General features: G+C 41.3%; 1 protein-coding gene across 1 annotated transcript; it reads right to left on the bottom strand.

Moving 5' to 3' along the window:
- Positions 1-290: 290 nt before the first annotated feature.
- On the bottom strand, positions 291-19159 carry SLC39A9 (solute carrier family 39 member 9). Its single transcript, XM_048484215.1, has 7 exons — positions 18349-19159; positions 12148-12256; positions 10863-11054; positions 8378-8446; positions 6206-6291; positions 4518-4652; positions 291-3818 (listed from the first exon to the last, which is right to left on the bottom strand). The coding sequence occupies exons 1-7, from the start codon at positions 18442-18444 to the stop codon at positions 3588-3590; spliced, it is 918 nt and encodes a 305-aa protein (XP_048340172.1). The 5' UTR covers positions 18445-19159; the 3' UTR covers positions 291-3587.
- Between the last annotated feature and the right edge of the window lie 101 nt (positions 19160-19260).

The following is a 19260-nucleotide window of genomic DNA, read 5'->3' as shown; positions in this document are numbered from 1 at the left end:
AGGTGCTTCATTCTCTCACAGTGTACTCAGTCCACCCAACCCAGAGGATCATGCAAGCAGCACATAGATTCTGGGATTCTTTGGAGGTTACATAGGGGAGTGTACTAAATATGCTATGCTTTTCATATGGTTCTGCACACAATTTTATAAGATCTATGGTTTAAAAAGTGGAAAGGTGTGTGTAAATTCAAAACCAACTACAGAAGAGGCTCATATGTGTATCTCAAGCGGCAGCAACACTGAATCACTTCAAAACTATTTATGAGGAATTAGACCAACTTCTTCCAACATTGCAGCTAATAAAAAGTTTAATATAATAAAAACAACATTTTTAAACCATTCACAATTAAAGTGAAAAAAATCAAAAAAATAAGGCAGTCATCCATGGAATGGTTTCATGTGTACAAATGATTTGGAAAAGACATCAAAATTACACTTTAGTACACAGTCAAATATACAGCTATGACCAGGGAGTACTGGATCCACAAAGTCACAGCTGCCTCAGAGACATGGTCGAAACACAGAAAAACTGATTTTTTGAAACAGATATTCTGCTTCTGAATGTCACTGATGAGCTCCCCCACCCCCAAAAAACCCTCTTGTGTTTCATCAATAAACAGCACAAAACAGCAGTACAAACATACTAGTTCAAGTTTTCCCATTCCTATACTGCCACCTCTGAGACAGGCTGTGGAAAACTCTCTGGATAATTTTACAAGAGTGGTTTCCTGCTGTTTCACATTATCACCTTCAGAAAATCCCAAGTCTCCTTGCTCCCTTGGTTTGACTGCCATCCTCGAAGATGGTATAAACAAGGTTTGTTTAAAAGTCTCTGTTAGGCAAGAGACCATTCCCTTTTACTATTCTTAGTTATGATTGAACATAATGTTGCACACTGACACAGCTGATTTCCACGACTCAGTCAACTGATGTGAGTAGTGGAAGCACAGGAGGCTAGACTTGAAAGTTATTATTATAAATATTCACACTCTTTCTGAGGCTCCCAGAAGTATATTGCTGATTTCAGAATGTCATCAATAAAACTTCTGGGGAGAGGAACTTTACTATATTGAATCTGACTGATTATTAGGTAAGGAAACATAAAACATGAGAGTTTATTTTAAGCTAGGAGAGTCATTGAAGTGAGGATTCTCATGGCTACAAGAGTCAAGACACCTTGTAGCCTGCTAAAGCCATGTCCTTCAAAACTTTTATTGTGATAATTAGCAATTCTGGACAGATGAAGTACCAAGGCACCCACATCATCACAGAGGGACAAATCAAATAAGTGATGCTGAAGAGGAAAAAGTCAAGAGGGAATTATTTAATGTTACTCTTTCCAACACCCACGTGGCATATGATCAATGATCTGTTTTACAAGCGCACATTTGGAAATGTTTCAGTTATACAATTCTTTGCTATACTGCCCAAGTCTTGCTTAGTCTCACTTGATGTAAAATTCAAAGAGTGTTAATGATTCCAAACACTGTCCCTTTTCTTCATCAATCAAGGATAGAAGTCTAATCTAGGCTTCCTGCTAATGACACTAAGCCCAAGCTCTGTGAGCAAGAAAGCTACACTTAGAGACTGTTTTTGTAAACATGAAATGACACCACACAGGCAGCTTCATGCTGCAGCCAGATGTGAAAGGCTTGGGAGTCCAACAATATTTCTGATACCGTAGCAAAATTTAAACATGCCTTAATTCAGACTCTTAACAAGGATTTGTCTTGTCCACTGCTGCCAAATTCAGTTCTGCAGCAAAACCAGGTCTTTCATCATACTTGTGCCCATCTTACCGTCAAGGTTGAATTACATAAATAAAGCATATTGTTAACTATTTCAGCTCATTAACAATTACCACAACCACATTTTCTGCGCCAATTTGACACTGATTGGTTTCCTTCTGCAATGCACCACCAATTCTGTGCTTTCATCTCCCAGGCATCTGACAACTCCTAATTTCCCCCATCTCAGTCCCTGTAGAGGACTGTTTCAGACCAGATGTGCAACAGATCAACCTTCTAGAAAAGATTAGAGGTTGGATATAACATACCGCCAGCAGAGCTTCCAGCCTCCCACTGCAAACTACTAAGCTTCCTGTTCCTGGTCAGGAACAGCATGAAAGGCAAAAATCAAGGAAAAACACTCCTTCCGCTGGCAAAACTGCTTGATGCTGGAAGTAACCCTAAACCTATTGATTATTCTGTGCTTGTTATAAGCTTCAATTTCTAATGCTAACAAAACCCCCAAAGCCAACATCTTCACCCGTGTTCTGATCTCGGCTGCTGTGACTGGGCCAATATCAAAGCATCTAGCAGAAGCTACCAGGTAGTAGGGGTTGTGAACAAGGAATGGAAGAAAGTTTGAGTTATGGTCAGTAGGCAGGGGGGTGGTGCACAGACAAGTCTGGCATAGAGAAATAACTAGCCCCAAGGACCAACTAGTTATTCTATACTTTTACTTTTTAAAAAATTGAAATAAGCAGACAAATATTTGGCAATGACAGTAAAGATGTCTTTCTGATTTGTTGTAAAAACTTTGTACTGAAGACCTTTGGATGTTCTAGGTTTCTGCCCATGGCTTGTTTCTTCCAAAAGAAAACAAAATGTATTAAGTCAAAAGTAACACACATGCAAAGGCTGATACTGCATTCCAGAACTGCTCTCAGTCCACACTGAGTTTATGATTCCAAAACTGAGACACAGAGCGGGACCCAATTCAAAGAGCTTCATAGCAGTTCAGAATGCTTATCTTGCGTCTAATCGTGGTTAGCCCTAAGGACTATGCCCACAGCACCTACCTCTGCAAAAACACTTTGTGCTACAGCTGACCAGTACTTAACATTCTATTTCAGTAGAATAACCTTTTCCAAATAAATTGATGCCATATCCACTTCAATAAACACACACTTGTCAGAGTTCAGAATAACCTAGCTCTCAGCCCAACGCTGCTGGCTCATTCTACCATATGGATCATTACACTCAAGGGGCACAACAAGGTTACCTCCTGGTAATGCAATACAAGATTCCCATTCAGATGTGTAACTAGCAAGACTGTGCTTCCTCAATTGTTCCCAGGCTTTGTCCAAATGTTTCTTCACAGCTTGTTATCCAAGACTTGCATTAGACCTATCTTCCCAAGATAGCCTGTGCTATCACTATAACATGTACAATTTTGAGAAGGTGAAAAAGAGTCCATGTATCTGAAGGCAGCATCCAGTGTCAACAGGTCAGCTGTGAACGCTGAGACTCAGAATACTTTGGTGATTATGATTTCATTGTGATCCACAAAGTTCTTCCCAAATCATCTGCCATAAAATCTAAATTTCAGCTTCCCTGAGAATAGGGCAGGAAGTCATAATTAAAGTATCTTCAGAAAAGTTAAGCAGAATTAATATCCAGCTGTCCAAAGTACAATCTGCTAGACTAAAAGCTCCCCTAGGATCCTTCCTTCTGCAGTCATGCTTCTCTCTGACTCCTTAAACAGATGGGGCGGTTAACAAGGTAAGAGAGACAATGATAAAAGGGCAGCCAACACGTGCTGCTCACGTCAGACTGAGGAATTGGTTGCTAGACTTCAGGTCCTTAATGCTGGTGTCCAATGGACAAAATCAGAGGCAACAAGCAGCCCAGGACCAGAGCTGCCACCTCCAGGCGGCTGAGTCCTTTTCCTCCAGCAGCTTCAGCTTTGTGGCTATGTCCCATGCCGCCCACCTCTGGGAGGACATGAACTGTAGCAACATATAGGAAAGTCCCTGCAGAAAAAAGCATGGCAACTCCAGTGGCATTGACGTCTGAAAGAGCTTGTTTACTGCTCTGCAAAACAAGAAGGCAAGGAGAAAGGAGGAGTCAATAAGCAAAGCTGGTCCCTTCAACAATGGCTATTATTCATTCTGATTAAGAAAAAAATGTTACTTCCTGAAAAGATTTCTGCCACAGAAAAACAAAGCTAATCTCCTTTATTGCCCTTTCAAGATTTTACTGCACATACACCTGTTGCTGCAAAAATATAATAGTTTGTTGCAATGACTATTTGGTAAGCTAAGTGCTGTGGCTCAAAAAGTCCACAGCACTTAGCTTAAAAACTGCAGTCAGTAAGGGCTCTGCCTCATGTAAGCTTATGCTGCAATATATCGGCAAGCCTTGAAACAGACTGTTCCATTTTACAACACCCCTCCTGCCCCTCTGGAATTGGCCATGATAAAATAGTTGAATAATTTATTCCCATTCCAGCAACATTAACAAAAGGAACAACTGTTATGCTTGCTAAAGACACAACTTATGTAAAATTCGGTAACCTATTAAGTCACTCATAGCACAATTTTTGGCAATTCAGGAGCGGTACATGATTGAGCAGTACCTAATTAGCTACAATATATATTCCCCAATATATATAGCCAACCAGCTGGTAAGTAGAAGTGATGAAAGTAAGTTCTTGCTGAACACTCGTACACATCTGCCACACTTCCCAGCTGTTAATCATTTTAGACAGTTCAATCTCTCCAACACATTTACCTTGCTTAGCCCCAAATAAGTCACCATTGAGAGAACAGGTGCTGCTAGTGCAAAGACCAGCAAGTGCTTTCTGATTCGATTCCGTTCCAGACCAGCATGCATAAGAAAAGAGACTAGGCCAAAGGCGGCTGGAGCCTACCGAAGAAAAATAATTAACATCAAGACCTTGGCAATTTAAAAACATGTATGAATACTGAACAACTTGTCATCAGCAGGCTGGATCCTATGAGCTGCAATCGAGAGGCACTCATGGTAGCAAATCTGTCTCTGCCTTCCCCAACAGCCCCCTAAGAACTCCAGAGGGCAAGCTGTGATGGGGGAGAATGCAGGAAGAAGGGGGAATAAGACCAAATGAAGCTCTGTCAGCTGCTGATGTAAGAAATGCAGCAGAGTACATTTTCTACTCATTCAAGAAGGAGGCAGGCTAGTGTTCTTTACCACAGTCCCTGGCAGCACTTTGTCTGCAAGGCTCCCTCAACCCTTTATTCCATCCCAGCATCAGCCATAGCCAACTATGGAAGGGAGAGCAAGGAAGGAAGAGATTTGTTTTTTCCAAGCACTTTGTACCTGCAGTTCATAGAATCCAATCCATTCCTGCCCATGCAAAATGGAACATACAGCCATCATAAATCCAGGTTCTATAGAGTCACTAACTTGTTATTCCAGCCTATACAGTTTTCTTTGTATCTCTGCTGGTTTTGCTCATGAGATGTGCCAACACTGTAGCATCTACCTATTACCAGTTCACCTACTATAGCTTCTGTTAGTACTAAGTCCAAGTATTTGCTGAACTGCCACAAAACCATACTAACTACACTACACTGTAAACATAGGCAAACTACAATCTAACAATCACATTCATTCATTTGTTTAAAATGTTCAGAGTATTCTTAGAACCTTCTACTATAGCAGAAATGTTTTTCTCTCTTTGATAATGTCACACTGAGCACTTTACAAAGCAAAATGGCATCTTCTGCTACTACTTTTGTAAGATTTCACTAGAAGTCCTGCCTTTTGATTTAAAATGTAGGTTTAGCACAGAAGTCAGTGTTAGCCAGGATGTTTTCTCATCACTGTTCAATTTCTATGGCAGTGATACTCACTCCGTGGCTAAGAAGATGCATGTAGCTCTTTGGCATGCCACTGGTGGCTCTTTTGAGCACCATCCCTCAAATTGGCACCTGTCCCATGTCCCAGGAAAGTGGGTAAGTGGCGGGATTGAGTTTGGCAGGTGGCTTCCATCACCCTGAAACAGCTGCAGCTGATGGAACAGGCAAGCTGTTAACCTTCCTGGGGTGGAGGCCTCATGCCAAGAATGGAAATAAATGCAGCTCTTCTGACTGATGGAAATTGTAAATGAGGCTTTCCATGAACCCCACAGTGAGTACCACTGCTCTATGGGAAACTACTCTATGGGACTGAAGCGAAGCACTCTAAAACAAAGACTGTCCAGCACGTGGCGGATGAAGTTACAATTCTACTTTGTTCTTTTTGCTGAAAAGGGTATAGTTTATTATTGGGCATTGTACTCTGAATACAAATAGAAATGAGGAAAAATTGTTCAAAACTCTTCCTCAGATAATGTTGAATCTTAATTTATACCTGTGATAACCCGTTAAACAAATTACTCCAACAATAAATACCATTCATGTGTTCAAAGCAAATAATGACTCACATACAGGACTTACCTTATGCAACATAATGGCAACAAACACGATTAGCTGGACACTAGTCTGAGATGTTGAGGCAGCTGCACCTAAGGCAACACCATCCGCTTAACAGGGAGAAGCAGGCGGGCGGGGGGGGGGATTGACAAATACAAGAGTTATCTAACCATTAACTATCAAGGGTTTTCCAGAATTAAGTTATATATGCATCAAGTCTTATAGTGCACCCACCATAAATGATTATCATACCTAAATTTGCTTTATCTTGCTCAAAGTCACAAATAAATCTAAGATCATTTTGAGAACAGGCAGCAGCTTCAACTGAATTACGAACCAATCAATTTATGCATCAATACACAAAACAATCATGCATGTTCCTTTTGTCCACAAGAGAACCATTGTCCTTAAGCTTATCAGATTTGTCCCTAGGTGTTTTTTTTTCAGCTGTTAGATTTCCCATATTAGGTTGCAGATTTCACGTGTGTATGCATTAAGTCTGTCAAGTTGCTTCCAACTCATGGAAATCCTATGAATCAATGTCCTCCAAAATATCCTATTGGTAATAGTCTTACTCAGGTCTTGCAAACATAGGGCAGTGACTTCCTTTATGGAGTCACTCCATCTCATGTTGGCCATTCCTCTTTTCCTGCTGCCTTCAATTTTGCCTACCATTTCAGATACTGCCACAATAAAGCCTCCCTTTGCCTCCTGAAAAGGGGGGGGGGAGGGTTTGCAAACCTAATTATGCAACTCTGATTATTTCCATGGGCTCAAGCCACATAGGATTACACTGTAATCCTTCTAAGGGTGTCTGATGAAGAACAATCAGGATCCTCACTATCAGCTTCCCTAACGGTAAGAGCCTTCCTGTTCATTCAAATCAGAGAAAGCTCCTCCATGGTACACCTAATATTGACACAGACATAACTGTTTGTGCAGAACTTCCCATCTAACCAACAAGGCATCCTCAGGCACCATAAGTACTCTTTTACAATCCCAGAAACACCCCCATGATATTCTTGCAAAATAGCTAGTAAAATGAGGGCTAGTCAATGCTACCGTCAGGTGGATTTGTAATTGGTTGACCAACCGAACCCAAAGGGTGCTCACCAATGGCTCTTCTTCCATCTGGAGAGAAGTGACTAGTGCGGTATCACAGGGTTCTATCCTGAGTCCAATGCTATTTAATATTTTTATAAATGACTTGGACGATGGAATAAAGTGCATGCTAATCAAATTTGCAGATGACACCAAATTAGGAAGGGTAGCTAATACCTCAGAGTACAGGGTCAGAATTCAAAATGGGCTCGACAGATTAGGGAGTTAGGCCAAAACAAGCAAAATGAATTTCAACAGGAAGAAAAAATGAAATTCACAGATATAGGGTGGGCAACAAATGGCTTGAAAGAGATCTAGGAGTCTTGGAAGAAAGTTGCACATGAGTCAACAGTGTGATGTGGCAGCTGAGAAAGCCAATTCTGGGTTCCATCAGTAGGCATATAGTGTCTAAATCTAGGGACTTAACAGTACCACTCTATTCTGCACTGGTCAGACCACACATGAAATATTGTACCCAGTTCTGGGCGTTGCAATTCAAGAATGATATTGAAAAGCTGGTACAGGTCCAGAGGAGGGTGACCAAAAAAGATCTGGAATCCATGACCTACAAGGAGAGACTTAGGGAGCTGGGTATGTTTAGTCTGGAAAATGGAAGGTTTAAGGGTGATACGATAGCCATGTTTAAATATTTGAAGGAATGTCATGCTGAAGATGGAGTAAGCTTGTTTTCTACTGCTCCAGAGACTAGGACAAGGAGCAATGAATTCAAGATGCAGGAAAAGTGATTCCATCTAAATCTTAGGACGAACTTCTGACAGTAAGAGCTGTTCGACAGTGGAATTTGCTGCCTTGGAAAGTGGGAGAGTCTCCTTTGAAGTTTTTTTAAATCGAGGCTGGATGGCCATCTGTCGGGAGTGCTTTGATTGGGTGTTCCTACATGGAAGGGGGTTGGACTGGATGGCCCTTGTGGTCTCTTCTATCTATAACCCTGAAGTTATCTCACCTGTGCAAAAAATACAGTAAAAATAATTTAAAAGACCTTCAACCCATGAGTACTAACTGCCAGCACCATGACACATCATTTAAGACAAGTTTAATGTAATCCAAGGACAGGAGGAAAAAAACATAACTTACCTGCAGCGTGAACAACTAATCCCAGTGTAGTCGTGATTTTGGAATTGTTTGATCTTGCTGCTTCTGGATCTGAAATAATTAAGAAAACTTAACCAATTAAGATACAAACAAATATGGAAAATATTCTAGAAGAGAAATAACTGTTAAAAATAAAAATAAGTTATAACTCAAATAAATGAAGTTGTCTTATTTCACTGGTTCATCTAATATTGTCTATTTTGACAGGCAGCCGCTTGCTAGTAGCTCAGGAGGACCCTTTTTCAACATGGCACCAAATATATGGAATTCCATCTCTCAATGGTCCCCTTCTACTACTGTTTCCCACCAGCAGGTGAAGACTGTTTTCCGTGGTGTTTCCCCACTGCTTCTCATTGATCTTTCATTCCATTTGTGTATCTGTTTTAATTATTTTATATTAATATCTATTTACATATTTTGCAATAATCTGAATTGCCTATGCCCATGGTGGCGAACCTATGGCACTCCAGATGTTCATAGACTACAATTCCCATCAGCCCCTGCCAGCATGGCCATGCTGGCAGGGGCTGGTGGGAATTGTAGTCCATGAACATCTGGAGTGCCATAGGTTTGCCACCACTGGCCTAGGCTTATCAGACCCTGGAGGCTAAGCAGGGACAGCGCTGGTTTGCATTTGGATGGCAAACCACCAAGGGAAGTCCAGAGTTGGGATGAAGAGGCAGGCAATGGCATACTTCCCCTGAATACCTCCTGCCTTGAAAACCTTACGGGGTCACCAAAAGTCAGCTGTGACTTTATAGGGGAAAAGTGCTTTTAATTTATTTTTAAGGTTTTATTGTTCACTGCCTTGGGAACCCTAAGCTGTGCAGAAAGGCAATTTAAAAGTGCTTTAGATAAAAAAAAAAAAACCAACTGCCTGAGATCCTTTACCTGGAGATGCCGGGGACAGAACAGGGACATCCTGCTTACACAGATTAGGCGCCATCACTGTGTCTTCAACTTATACCTTGTGAACAGTTCAGAAATGACTTTGCCTTTCTGAATCTTTTCTCTTATTTACAAAGCTTACACCCTGCCTTCATCACGACCACCAGGGCAGCTAACACATTAAAAACATACATAATAAATAGAAACTATTAAAACAATTAAAACTAATACACATAGAAAAACTGAGAGATCACTGAGAAAATGCAGACAAAACGAAACAGTTTTCACATGCTGGCAGAAGATGGCAACAAAAGGTGGCAGGTAAATCTCTCTGGAGAGAGAATTCTACAGTTCTGGTGCCATGACCAAGACCACCTCTCTTGAGTTACCACCTCCCAAATCTCAGAAGGGGGGGGGGCACCTGAAGCAAGGCTGAAATAGAGGAACGTAGCAGTTGGTAGGCTCATGAGGGAGTAGGTGGTCTCTACTGGCCCCTAGCAGTAAAGGACTACAGAAGTCAGCGCCAGAACCTTGAATTCTGTCTAGAAATAATCTGGGAAACAGAACAGATGGGCTAAGATTCTGCACCAGTTGACGTTTCCAAAGTGCAGTTCCATGTGGAGCGTATAAGTGTAAGCTGATCTAAATGTGACCAAGATATGCATCACAATGGACAGGTCTTTTTGCCCAGGAAAGGCTGCAGCTCGCTAACCTGTCACAGCTTGTAAAAGGCACTCCTGGCTATTGCCACCTGATTATGCAAGGGCAGACCCAGGACCAAGAGCACCCCTGAGATATGGACCTGCTCCTTCACAGAACTACAAGCCTGTCCAAAATCGATAACAGATTAAGTCCTGGGTCAGACCTTCCCTTCACCATCAGCACATTAGAATTCTGGAGTGAGATGTAGTACATTCCACATGTAAAGCTGTCTCTTTTCAAAGGACATTAGTTTTCTAACTGCTTTCTCCCCTTCCTACTTTATAATATGGTGAATTTTAGCTAATTCCAATTATATCATTTTCATAGATCACTAAACTGTAAAGAGTATCTTTAAAAAAATTGGTATGCTACACTGCTTTAGCATGAACTTGTTCAGCTAGAATATTTTATTTGTGGTACAACACACACCTTACCTATAAACATTGTTTTTAGCATACAAGATTTATAAAATCCTTATCAACTTACTGAAACACTTATGAAGATTCTTGTATAACCTCCATTCAGTGTGCCACTTCAACTGATTTCTCACTTGCAAGATGCACAAACATCTCACTGAACAGCCTTAACATACCAATTCACAAATGATTGCCTGAATTTTCCTGCAGAACACTACCTCCCTCCCCATCAACATTTCTTTTCAGGGTCACTAAAGAACACTCATGAATCTTGGTATTCATGATGCATATTAATGGTTGACCCCCACACCCTGCAATAAGAAACCATTTTCATTTTGGCACTACGGACCAAATTGCTTACTCTTTCTTTAAACAGAGAACACCAGAATGCGCAGTCAACTATTTGATTATTTCAAAACTCATCACTCAATCTGCCTGCCTGTCAAGAAAGCTTGATTTACCATCTGCTGTGTGTACATGAGAGTTGCCAATCTGATCCACCAGAAGCATGAAGACAAAGCCAAGGACGAGGGAAACTCCAATGTAAGCATGTAATCGTGAATGGTCGACGTCATGGTCATGGACCATGGGTATTTCCGCTGCTTTCTCAGATTCAGCCACCTTTTGAGTCTCACTGACGGGATGGTGCTTTGCTAAAGGACACAGGACAATTTGGAATTACAACTACGGAGGCCTCAGCAATTGCGATACAGAACAATTCTGGCAGCCTACTGACTTCAGAGGCACTTTCAGATTTTATAAAGATATACACCAGCAAAATTTGAAATCTATACTGAGCTAATTTAAACAAAGACATTTAAGCATGCCAATTTAACATGGCAATGAAATTGACTCTTGTATTAGTTGCCAACATCACTGCAGTTAAGTAGAAAGTAAGAAAACTGTTCGTCTTTAGCTTTTAAAATCTTTTAGTCGTGCAAAACCGTTTTTCATTACATTTACTTTCCAGAAACAAATCTTCATCACCAAATCAACTATTAGAACCACACAAACTTCAATTATAACACAGCAAAGCAACAGCGCAAGCCTACACAGAATTACACTCTCAATCTACTGAAGTCAAACAGTGTATATTGTTGAAGGCTTTCATGGCCAGATTCAACATGGTTGTGGTGGGTTTTCTGGGCTGTGTGGCCGTGGTCTGGTAGATCTTGTTCCTAACATTTTGCCTGCATCTGTGGCTGTCATCTTCAAAGGTATATCACAGAAAGAAGTCTGTCACTGGACATAGTATGTAACAGACTTCCTTCTGTGATACACCTCTGAAGATGCCAGCCACAGATGCAGGTGAAATGTTAGGAACAAGATCTACCAGATCACGGCCACACAGCCCAGAAAACCCACCACAACCAGTCAAACAGTGTGGTTTAAGATGGCACTGTTTCTGAAACCCCTGTTTCAAAAAATTCTGCTATGCAATACAGAGTTTTGCTGTTCAAATATAATGGATCTAAAGTTCCATTATTTCACAGAACTCTTTTACGGTTCTTTGGATTCTGGTTGTGATCTTTAAAGTACTTAGAGTAAAAAGAGAAAATATAAAGTTATCCTACAAACACTGAAATTCAAAATAATTTGTGATCTATAAACAGAAATATGACATGACTATAAAAAGCTTAAGTTTAAAAGAATTCTTGTGGTAGCTAAAGGCTGGTGCTTCAGCAAAAGGTCAACTTTAATTATTCCGAACACTTCTCAGCACAACAATCACTGTTATTCTCTCACCCTCCAAAATATCTTCATAAAGTGCATGTACTCCTTCAGGCACAATGACAGCCAAGGCAGTTCCACAGAGAAGGCCGGCACCAAGGACTGTGACCAGCTTTAATCTTTCCTGCAAGTAAACACAACATAATTGAAGTTTTTTTAGTACAACCACCAATTTTAGGATGAACATATCTGGAAGACGACAATGCTGCACTTGACAGGAGAACCCTCAACCCACCAACCTAAATAAAAAGGATCCAGTAGTTTTTTTATGACAAGCCACAGCCAACTCATGGCAGTCCCAGAGGGTTTTCAAGGCAAGAGAAGTTGAGAGGTGGTTTGCTATTGCCTGTTTCCTAGTATTTCTTTGAGGTCTCCAATCCAGATACTAGCCAAGAAGCAGGACTGAGAGCATGTGACTACCCCAGGTTCACTCAGTAAAGCTTCCATGGTGCAAGTGGGGATTTGAACCTGGTTTCTCATGTCCTAGCCCGACACGTGAATCCCTACACTATGCTGGCTCTTAAAATACTGGACAAAAAGTCATTCAGGAAAATACTTGACAAAATAAGGTCCAGAATAGTATTTCATTGAGTGACCTTTGTCCAACGAGAGGCATGTTCTGAATGACCACACAACACTAGGTACTTTTACAACATTAATATTCAGTTTGAAAAGTGATTATGTATATTACATGCAGTTAGTCAAACTATAATCATTTATAGCAACATCAGACATTAATTTACATGTATAGAAATAAAAGAAATTGGAACATTATTTTTCCAACATTTTAATTCTGCCTGTTCTCCAAGATTACCTGTCAATCTGAATGGGGGGGGGGGGCTGAAACCAAATTGAAAGTGGCAAAAAGGTTGCACCAGCAACATACAAATTGGCATGGATGCTGGCACTGAAGGACCTACCTTGGCAGCCAGCCACTGGCAGTGCCCAAACCCCAAAGTTGGGCCTTGAAGCAGATGGCTGCTACAAATCTCCCACCAGTGTAGGCAGGGGTGTTCAGGGGATTTAGTCAGCTCACAATGCACTTTCAGGCCAGGAACACTCCTTCCCATTGTCCTGACATACCTCATCAGCAGTTTGCTCACCTGAACCTAGCTACTTGACATCAGAAACAATGCCTTGCTCTCAGATCTTTCTAGCAAACATAAACAAGCTTGAAGGCAAGATCTTCAAATCTAAATTAATAATTGTAGGACTCCAACAGCTCAGTCTTGAGGACTCCTGGGCCACCTGCAACGGAAGGCAGCAAACAGCAGAAACTCTTTGGCCTCCTGAAAGTCCTCCATAGGGCAAAATAGACTTACGTCACCCTTTTGGGTGGCATAAGCTTGGACTCTTTTGGGTGAAGTAAGTTCAAGGTCTACGCCGGGGTATTCCGGGCTCCAAAGCCCAGCAGAAGCCAACTAAAGTTGGCTCCACTGTCAAAAAAGGAGTCCAGGTTTTTACCACCTGGCTCACATGGGTTCTTTAGAGTAAGTGGACACACAGCAGACCAAATAATTTTTTTAATTTTTATGTTAAAAAGAAAATAAAAAGGTCAGCATGAAAAGTCCTTCAGCATGAATAATAACATCTGCATAAACAGCAGAAGATTAGTTGAAACATAATAAAGAACTCACAAATATGCAAATATGAGCACAGTCCTTGAAATCCATTTAGCGTTGGCCTTAGTTTGTTCCAGCAAGCACAAGTCAAAGAAAACTTACAGCATTTCAGGTAGGTTCAGAACAGAACAACAACTCTAGCCCTATACTAAGTTTTTTTAAAAGGATTCATCAATCACGGTCAGGTGAATCTAATTCAACCAATTAGATCCAAATTTGAATGGAACTTTCCAGAGCCAAGCTTCTGGTCATACATATACATCTGCCAATTAGTGACTTGGCCCAACCTGGGACAGATAATCACAACATCTCCTTAATGTTTTGAGAGACTGAGATGGTAACAATACTCCCTGCTGGCTCTCACATCAAACAGGTAAAACAGAATCTAATCAGGACAGGGCTTTCCAGTTAAAGGAGACAGAAAGAAATTTCACAGGCCTGTTTTTAAAAAGGTTCCCTTTCACTTGACCAAAGCAACTTGACCCAAGTTCTGGCAGTGACTGAATTTCTTGACACACCCCCAGGAATGCCCCTAGCCTGGCCTCAGCTGGGTTAGCAGCCAAGTTTGGGCCAGGACAGTTCTGCAGGGCACAGGCTCTTCTGGATCAGGCACTGTACAGCTGTTTGCCCTCACCACCAGCTTAAGTGCCACTTATGCAAATGGGGTGGGCAAATGCACCAGCAGAGCTCTGTGCCAGTTCCAACAGCCGATCCCCCCACATCGGGACTGGGATGCCTGATTCCTGAATGCAGTCCTGCCGAGATGAGGGTGTCTTGGTTTCTTCTATTGCTGACTGATGACAAGACAAGCATCTGCTATTAAATTCTGAATTACTGTTCCCTAAGAGTATGTTACATCTCCATCAAGTACACATTCAAACAGCAGTCACTGGAACAAAGCATAGCTCATACCCTATAATCTTCTTAATGTTAACATGAAATTACCAGAAATTAGTTTGTACGGATGTCAAAACATCCATTCCAATATAATTCCAGTTGTGCATTATATATCTTATTTTTAAAAAGTAAAGGTCATTACTGCCCCATGGGGTTATGTGTTAGGTCTTGAACCTCAAGCTAATAAGTGAACTCTGCATTGTTGATCAGATATCCTGTCCCCACAGGATAATGGATGAAACTCCCTTTCTCATGGGACCGGGGTGTCATGGAAAAGCCTAGTTATCTACAAAGCATGTGAAGCCATAAAGCAAAGATCAAAGACATAACGTCCCAGGTGGAAGTGGTAACATATAGCAGGCTGGTTACATGTATCTTTTAGCAGCATTGATTTGTAGCGTTAAGCAGTTACAATGGGGTAGGAATGCATCTCAATCACATAGATACAGCCCCCTGACATTATGTGACATCACAACATTTACTAGGAAGACTGTGTTTACAGCATGGTTTGCCACTGCCTTCTCCAGTCATCTACCCTATACCCTCACAAGCTGGGCACTCATTTTACCGACCTCAAAAGGATGGAAGGTTGAGTCAACCTTGAGCTGATTATCTGAAATCGACTTCCATCGGGATCAAACTCAGGTTATGTGTAGAGCTTGGACTACAGTACTGCAACTTACCACTCTGCGCCACAGGGCTGATCTCACCTAGAGTAAATATCCAAAACTAAGAATTTTTTAAAAAGTTCTCTTATATATTGATACATAAAAGTAATCAAAACATTTGAACAAACTGACTGTCGATCCTTCTTTGTAGTTTCCAAGCTATTTTTATATGGTATCTGTGTTTTTATTTTAAAATAATTCCTCTATCCATGATGTCAGCAGTTTGCAACATCTTGTCAAATTCCATTAGCAATTTAGGAACCTATAGCTGCAACAAATCATTCTCTTTCACGATTCCTTGTACCTGCAAGATTTTTAACCATGACAATTTCATATCCCCTAACAGCTGCAATTTGGTCAAGTTCAAACAGTTTTGTAGATAGGTTCAAAATCCTTTTAAGATCAGCTTTTATCGCTAATGAGCATTAGCAATTTGCCTATTAACAGCTTATGGTGTGGAAATCAAGTCGACAGAAATATGTATGCTTCCATCATTTGTTCCATATACTCAAATAAATTCCGATGGCTAAATGAACAGAAACTAAAATGTTTGACAATTTTGTTTGTTATATGATAGTTTCTAAAACAGTGGGAAACACTTGATGCTGCTCTATTTGGAGCCATAAGTTTTTCATCATTTTAATATTTAAGATAGTGGTATACTGTAAGTTCTGCACCGTTGTCTGACATCTTTCTTTATAGTGATTTAGCTTGGACTTGAGGTTTCAAACTATCCAAAATAAAGTTTAAACACTTTCTTGGCCAATTTTGCAGAAAATAATCAGTAATTATTACCAGGAAAGTTTGGAACAAATACATGGGACCTCCCCCAATCATTTTGATTCCAAAGGTTTAATTCAGATCAGTTATTTAGCAATATTTTTGATCAGCAGCCACAGCTGTATTTAAGCAACTAAAATAACTAAATTATAATATACACTCCAAACAAAGTCATTTTAAAAATTAAAATTAATATCTTGAATTGAACCTGAAGCCAGGTTTCAGATTTATAATACTCATAATATAACTAGTCTAAATAGTTCCACTCAATTTAACAAGTTTTATTTCTGAGTCATCTTCAAGTTGCACTAGTGTAGCCTTGATGTTTCACTAGCACGGTCAAGATGGCCAAGTTAGTTCTGTCCTGTTTTGAAGCCGGATGTAACTGAAGAAGGCAGTTTCAACAAAAGTTTGTTTAACCAGTCACTTAACAATGCCATAGATACCTAAGTGGATAATAAAATTTACACAACAGTACTAACCTTCCTAACCAACCTTACTTCCATCTTGTCTGCATTCAGCTTTAGATTGTTGTCCCTTAGCCAGCAGCCCATACTTTCAAATTACCATGCCAATTCTTACCAATAAAACTTAGTTGGATGTGTTCTAAAGTAGGCTTGACTTTTGGACATCACATTAGAAAAGTTCCATTGTGAAGAGAGCAGACATATGGGAAAATCTATGTTTCAGTATGCAAACATTTTTATGTACAGTCGTCTATTTTTACATCATCTTTTCTGCTTAGAGTCTACTTCTGAATATTTTTACATCTTTGTTCCCAAAAACTTGGAAGGATTTTGAAATATGATGAAAATATTTTATTATGCCACATAATCACAGGAGATTCAATTTTAAAATAAAACAGAATTACAAATGCTCTTTTCCCAACTGATAAATGTAACAAAACTTCCTTGCTCAGATTTCAACCAGCATAACATGATTACTTTATAAGATACCATCTGAAAAACCACAGGCTTTAAATACAAAGAAATATACACATATAACACACATTTGGATATAAGCACATAAGCGTTTTCCTTCAAGTCCTGTCATCTGTGCAACCACCCACAGATCAAAGGTGTGCAGCAATCAGAAGCACCACATCTGTGGAATGTTTTTGCAGTGTAAATGTACCTACATTGTTTTCCTTTAGATGGCCAGGTAAAGGCATTTAATAGTCCATGTTTTTAACTGAGTTGATTTTTATGTGTGGGGTGTCTATCTTCTGGTCCCCTTGTCATTTTAGTTTTGTTTATCTGCACTCATTTTTTATACGTGTTTCCATTTCATAGGGAGCAGCAGTGGCGTAGGAGGTTAAGAGCTCGTGTATCTAATCTGGAGGAACCAGGTTTGATTCCCAGCACTGCCACCTGAGCTGTGGAGGCTTATCTGGGGAATTCAGATTAGCCTGTACACTCCCACACATGCCAGCTGGGTGACCTTGGGCTAGTCACAGATTTTCGGAGCTCTCTCAGCCCCACCTACCTCACAGGGTGTTTGTTGTGAGAGAGAAGGGCAAGGAGATTGTAAACCCCTTTGAGTCTCCTGCAGGAGAGAAAGGGGGGATATAAATCCAAACTCCTCCTCCATTTCTGCTTTTGTACAGTCTTTCTGCTTCTATTTTGCTGTTTTTCATTTCCTTATGCTAGACTCAGTGTTTTTTATGACTTTACGGTGATGTCTGGTTAATTTAAATTGTTGATTGCCTAGCCATATTGCTTTAGATGTGCCTCAAGCAGTCTCGAGTACTCTCTGGAGGGCCAGACAACAAATAATTTAAATAAATTTCCAAATGCCCTCCTTAAATGTAGACCTTAGCATCTGGTTTAAACATCACTACTCCCATTAACATTTCAAAAATAAAATTAACTTAGCAGTTTCAGAGAGACTGTGCCAGTGATACTCAGTGACTCAGAAGCCACCTATGACTCTTTGACAGTTCTTCTGAGGCTCTTCTGAGCACTGTTGCCCAATGTTGCCCAGTTCACATTTCAGAAAAGCAAGCAAGGCTCTTGCCTGGTGATTGCCCATCTTGAAACAGCCACCCCCAGAAGAATGGGTAAGCTACAGGCCTCTCTGAGATACAGGCCTCATGTTGGGATTCAACTAAATGTGGCTCTCAGCCAGCCATGGACTAAGTACCACTGGGCTAAAAAAAAGCCTCCAATACTGCCCCGCACCGGTCGCCAAAAGGAGACAAACTTTCTACAGCTCTTGTTTCCAAAGCAGATAGGCAGACGGCTCCTTACCTCAGAGAAATTAACGGCTAAAGGAATGATCCCAGCTACGTAGCAGCCGACCAGCATAGCCAGCGAGAGCAGACTGATAGACAAAACGTCATCCATGGCCGGTTCTATTCCTTGCTCAGCTGTTACACCACTGAAATCGCCTGCGCGGCCCCCGCAAGAGGAACAAACCTCATGGGCCAAAAGCAGCAAGCTGGAGGATGCGACCTCCTTCCCTCACCCCAAAACTACCACGTTGCCCAGGGTTGGCCACGGCACCTGGGACCCTCCCCTCCCGCAGGGGCTCTTCTTTACTGCCGCCACTCTCTCTGAGCCTGGCCCCTGAGCGGAGGAGGAGGAGGTCCTGAGGCCACCCGGGATCTGGTCGCCTTCCCTCCTCAGGACTGACTCAAGGAGCTCCAAAGGGAAGGTCTCCTTCGACTACCACCGGGAAAGGCGGAGGGAGGAAAGCAGCTGTGCGGGGGACCGTCGCCGCCTTCCGCTCTGACACGGAAAAAAAAGAAAACGTAAATTGGCCCTTTGTTAACGAACTAGAGATCTCAACCAATAAGGGATGCCAAGGAGTGAAGAGAGCCGGTCTCTCCCTCCGTGCCCGGTCTCCCTCAGCTGCCAACCCCAGCAGATGTTGCCATAAAGGCCAAGTGGCAACTCCTCCTCCCATTCACTTCCTCTTCCCGCCGTCAACTTCCGGGACACTTGGCACTGAAAGAAAGTGTCTCTTGCCTTCTCGCCCTATGTTAAGATGGCGGACAAATAACCTTTCTTGCCTTCCATTCTCATTATTTCAGGGAGCCCTCACTAAACATGGCTGTCACTGATTTGAACCCAGAGATCCATGCGCAATGGAAAAAAACACGACCTCGAACTAAGAATATCGCGAGAGGTGAACGAGCGACGCTCCGCCTTTCAGAGTTC

Source organism: Sphaerodactylus townsendi, linkage group LG02 (assembly GCF_021028975.2).
Source record: "Sphaerodactylus townsendi isolate TG3544 linkage group LG02, MPM_Stown_v2.3, whole genome shotgun sequence".
In the NCBI taxonomy this organism is placed as follows: domain Eukaryota; kingdom Metazoa; phylum Chordata; class Lepidosauria; order Squamata; family Sphaerodactylidae; genus Sphaerodactylus; species Sphaerodactylus townsendi.
Note: the sequence above shows the minus strand (reverse complement) of the source record. Positions and strands in the feature narration are given on the sequence as shown.

Coding starts and splice junctions, on each gene's coding strand:
- SLC39A9 (XM_048484215.1), bottom strand. CDS start 18,444: ATGGATGACGTTTTGTCTATCAGTCTGCTCTCGCTGGCTATGCTGGTC. Junction 12,257..18,348: donor TAGCCGTTAATTTCTCTGAG/GTAAGGAGCCGT, acceptor GTTTACTTGCAG/GAAAGATTAAAGCTGGTCAC. Junction 3,819..4,517: donor CTTATTTGGGGCTAAGCAAG/GTAAATGTGTTG, acceptor CTTGTTTTGCAG/AGCAGTAAACAAGCTCTTTC.